The sequence below is a fragment of the Staurois parvus genome, unplaced genomic scaffold (assembly GCF_062004578.1).
Source record: "Staurois parvus isolate SC_StPar_1 unplaced genomic scaffold, SC_StPar_1.0 ptg001328l, whole genome shotgun sequence".
Classification (NCBI taxonomy): Eukaryota; Metazoa; Chordata; class Amphibia; order Anura; family Ranidae; genus Staurois; species Staurois parvus.
The window spans coordinates 5,503,699-5,508,907 of NW_028319124.1; the positions used below are offsets into that span (position 1 = coordinate 5,503,699).

At 38.3% G+C, this 5,209-nt stretch overlaps 1 protein-coding gene across 1 annotated transcript; it reads left to right on the plus strand.

The window, feature by feature from the left end:
* Window positions 1-3,923: 3,923 nt before the first annotated feature.
* On the plus strand, window positions 3,924-4,847 carry LOC149436965 (olfactory receptor 1G1-like). Its single transcript, XM_089661336.1, has one exon. It carries the CDS (start codon window positions 3,924-3,926, stop codon window positions 4,845-4,847), a length of 924 nt encoding a protein of 307 aa, XP_089517462.1.
* The last annotated feature ends 362 nt before the right edge of the window (window positions 4,848-5,209 follow it).

The following is a 5,209-nucleotide window of genomic DNA, read 5'->3' on the forward strand; positions in this document are numbered from 1 at the left end:
AACCAACCACCCACAGATAACAGTACACACAATGCAAGCGTCGTCAGGCAGGCCGGGTCAATATCAATCGGGAAGGTAGGTACAGGGGGAGCAAGAATGGTCGGGGTCACAGGCCAGGTTCAGCAGGTAGCGGGCAGCGTGGTACAGAGGGTCAGGCAGAGGGATGGTCAGGGTCACAAGCCAGGGATCAGAACAGGAGAAGTCAGCAGAGGTCAGAATCAAGCAGGGTCAGCAACAAGACAGGAACAGGAACGCAGGTTTACAAGATACAGGGCCCAGGAAAAAAACACACCAAGGCAGAGTCTGCAGGTCTGGCCATCCCTTAAATACACCAGTATAATTAGTTCCAGGTGTTTGACTGGCTGCAAGGTTGAGTCTCTGATTGCTGGGAGCACCCGCTGGCCAGCCCTGGTACTGCAGCTCATAAGGCAGGTGAGTCCCACTATTGCTGGCCAGTCCATTCCTGACAGATAAATAGGCCCAACACCGTAGTATGAGAAACATCCCCATATCATGATGCTTGCACAACCATGCTTCACTGTCTTCACAGTGTACTGTGGCTTGAATTCAGTGTTTGGGGGTCGTCTGACAAACTGTCTCCGGCCACTAGACCCAAAAAGAACAATCTTACTTTCATCAGTCCACAAAATGTTGCACCATTTCTCTTTAGGCCAGTCAATGTGCTCTTTGGCAAATTGTAACCTCTTCAGCACATGTCTTTTTTTCAACAGTGGGACTTTGCGGGGGCTTCTTGCAGATAGCTTGGCTTCACATAGGAGTCTTCTAATTGTAACAGTACTCACAGGTAACTTTAGATCATCTTTGATCTTCCTGGAGCTGATTGTTGGCTCAGTCCTTGCCATTTTGGCTATTCTTCTATCCATTTGAATGGTAGTTTTTCGCTTTCTTCCACGTCTTTCAGGTTTTGGTTGCCATTTTAAAGCATTTGCGATCATTTTAGCTGAGCAGCCTATCATTTTCTGCACTTCTTTAAATGTTTTCCCCTCTCCAATCAACTTTTTAATCAAGGTACGCTGTTCTTCTGAACAATGTCTGGAACGACCCATTTTCCTCAGAATTTCAGAGAGAAATGCACTGTAACCAGCATGTACAACATTTGCTGCCTTCCTTCCTTAAATAAGGGCAATAATTGCCACCTGTTTTTCAAAGAATGAATGACCTCACTAATAGAACTCCACACTGCTATTATTTTGAACATGCCCCTTTCAATTAGTGATTCAATTACACAGAATCAGCAGCATGCATGTCATGACTGTCGGGTCTGTTGGATTTCTATTACCTTACTACACCTGCAATAAACATTGTCTTTTTATTCTCATAGGGCCTGTTAATAATGAATATTATCTGTAAAAGGCTGAGTCGGATGCGTATGCATAGATAATTGATCAGTTGATATATACAATATACTCTCTCTCACTTCTGAGGAATAGCATATGTGAATAGTTTCTGAAACTTCTCTATGGTAAACATAATAAAATATCAGATCACATAAAATGTATAAATATTCATAAAGCAATTAATAACTTAGAATAACTGGGGAATTCCACATATTACAATTTATATCTAACAGCCTGTCCCTACAGAAAAATACTGTCAGCTAGTCACCTCTTGTCCTAAGAGACGAAGCCTGACTCTTCTCAAGGTATAAAACATCTCCGGCTTGTCTTCTGTGAGAGGTCTCTTCTCATTGCCAAAATGTAATTCTGTGTTCATGTTCTGTAGCAATGTGTTTGCTATCCAACAGGAAACATTTAAAAGGCATGTTTTATATATTACTTGACAAGAGTTTGAACTGATTTCCATCCTTTACCATGGTGAATTTACTATTTTTGTTATATAATAATTAAAGGCATGTAGAATGTACACATCTTCTACCATCAGATTAAATAAGTATTTCATGCGACAAAGGGAGATGCTGATTCATGAAGAGTAGTGCGAAGAGCCGATTTTCATCTGTCATCTTTCATCTTGATAATTGTCTTACTCTGCTCCAGTTTTTTTTCCTACACAGGCTAGCAAGTCTGTTTTTTTCACATTTTACAGTAAACTTATATCCCCATTAAACCCTAAGTTGAAATTCACTAAATAAATTTCAGGTATATCAAAACAAAAGTGTTCTATGCCTTATAGTTTGTTTTCTTTTTAAAGCAGCCACATCTTGGGGCGAAAAGCCTGACCCCTATCAGAAGCTGCAGACCTTTGCTCCCTGTGGGGAAGCCGTGATTTCATTTCAGAGGTCTGACACATCTCCTACTGAGTCAAACCTATAGATATGCAATAAGCAAGCTCATGCTTCTCATTAACTGGAAAACTGTGGCTCTTGCTTAGCAGGGGGCATATCAGATCTCTGCAAAGAGATCACTGCTTCCCCACAAATAGCAAGGGTCCCACTTTGAAGCATGCTGGCAGGCTTTTCTACCCAGGCTGTAGCCAGTTGTTTCAGAAAACAAACTGTAAGACTTTTCACACTTTGTTTTGATGCAATGTGTTTAGCTTATTTAAACAGAAAGTTCAATTGGCCTTTAAATATTGGTTTTGGAAGGCTAATTTTATTCATTTGTTTCTACTTTTTAATAAAATTATTGACTAAAAATACAGTATAAAGCTCAATCCAATGCATGATAATTAGGAATGACAGTAAAATTGTAGAAAATAATACATGTATGTGCTGATAGTTTACTTTACTGATCAAGCAATACAAAGACAAACCATTTGAACCACATTTGTTAAATTAAATTTATGAATCTATCATTTTAAACAATAAAATAAAAAAAAAGTAATAAAAAAAGATCCCAGTTTCATACCTTGCTTCCTTCCTATACGGTTATTTGGAAAATGTAGGTCTTAATATCAATATTAACCCAGAACAATAGAACAAATGCTTTGCTCCAACTCATAAATTGTCCATAACTAACCAAATAGAAGAGAACTATAAATTATGCTTGAGATGGTATAAATGACCAGACAAATTAAATCGGATTTATACTATTATTGGTGATACCTGTTGGCGATGGAGGGCTAATCTCTATTGTAGGATATCAGTGACCCAAATCAACAATATGTCCAAATTCATACTACTCTGTTATTCCAAGCCTTATTAAATTTGCTAAAAAAGACATTCTCCGCCATTTTCTTTTGGCAGCAAGAACTGAAATACTTCAACACTGGAAGTCCATCACCATAACATCTTTGGTTGAATATTCAGTGGAATTGGATGCCATTAGTGTTGACCCTTTGGCTTTGTCTTTCTTCAGAGTTCAAAACATGGGTTAAAGGACCCATAAAAATCAAGATTTTCTCTAATTAACTTGTGTATTTAAATCCTGAGCTCCAAACCTTATTTTTCTTTTTCTTATTTTGTCCCAATAAGATGAGAATATCATCAAATATCTCATACTTAGAAACTATGTTATTTGTTCTAGAAAAGTCTACAAGCTAGCCTTTCCTCTCAACAGGCAGATGTCTCTACTTTGCAATGATTAATAAGTGCTTCCCTTGTACTAGTTTAAGTTCTAATCTACTGTATATCCTATACTTTATAGGCTTGTAAAACAGACTGACACCAACTATTAAAAAATATTGTCTGTGGCTGCTCTGAGCCCCCTATCATGGAGAGAAAGCTGGCTTATCTACTCCCTATTTTATAAGATCTTCTGAGTCTGCTGGCCAAGTCTGCTGACTGCAGTTTCCCAAGCACTGTACAAGGGCTCTGTACTTGAAGATGATAATGGATTCACATTTCACTGTGTTGACAAATACTTATATATAATGCTACAATTCATGGCAAGATCTTTTATATGGAAAACTCTATGCACTAAACTTTTGTTGGAACAACTCAATTCACTGTTTTTCTTAATGAGGAACCCTACTAAGCATTGATCCAGAGTATGTTCAACAGTCTGATGGATAATAATACCTATAACTTTCACTTAACAGCATTTGCCAAGACTAAGGAAAACCACCTCATTCTCTTCTTTTTATTTATATTATTGTATTTAACTGGTATATTGGGAAATACCATTATAGTTACCTCCGTGATCATTGATGCCCGTCTGCACACCCCTATGTACATCTTCCTTTGTAATCTGTCTACTGTGGATATGATTTTCAATTCATCAACGCTACCTAAACTGATGGACATTCTACTTTTTGGGAATGACTCAATATCATTCGCACAATGTTTTACACAACTTTATTTTTACTTGTTGGCAGCCAGCACAGAGGACATTCTGCTGTCATTGATGGCATATGATCGATATGTGGCTGTCTGCAAACCTTTACACTATCAGCTGATCATGAATAAAGCAAAAATTGTCCTTCTGTTACTGGGTACCTGGGCAGTTGGATGTCTCAACTCTTTGTTTTTAACTCTTTCAATGCACCAGTTGGATCTCTGTCCTGTTAAAACAATCCAGCATTTCTTCTGTGACATTAAAGCTCTAGCAAAGATAACTTGTAGCCACACACAGTTTTATATACTGCTCTACATTGAAAGTGTTGTCCTTGGGCTCTTCCCATTTTTGCTCAGCTTAGCATCCTACATTAAGATAATTGTTATCATACTCGGCATTAGGTCCACCAGTAGCAGGAAAAAGGCCTTCTCTACCTGCACATCCCACCTTGCTGTGTTATTTGTCTTCTATGGTGTCGCTCTGTGTATGTATGTGAAACCTCCATCAGTTGATTTTGAGAAGCAAGATTTGGTATTCTCCATAATGTATACAGCAGTGACTCCCATGCTTAATCCATTAATATATAGTCTGAGGAATAAAGAGGTAAAATCAGCTCTGATGAGGATTTTTAGAGTGAAGAAAAATATCACGTAATTTTGTAGGAAAATGTGTGTGCTTAAACAAATATTATTATGGACATCAATAAATAATATCAATATTATTAGGCAACACCCACTTCCATTCATTTATATAGAGAATTAAACATGAACAGCTTAGTTACTGATAAAAAAAATTACATAAAACAATACTCTAGAGCAGGGCAGGCAACTTTTGAGAGGTGGAGATCAACCTGAGCAACATAAAGCAGGTGTGTCAAACTGGCGGCCCTCCAGCTGTTGCGAAACTACAAGTCCCATAATGCCTCTGCCTGTCACGGTGTGAGGTCAGGTTCAGAGACTAGTAGCTATAGCAGCAGACCAACCAACAGGATAGGTAAACAAGCAGGTCACTCTGGG

Bases quoted from the DNA above. Each gene is read 5' to 3' on its own strand.
- LOC149436965 (XM_089661336.1), top strand. From the start codon at position 3,924: ATGGATAATAATACCTATAACTTTCACTTAACAGCATTTGCCAAGACT.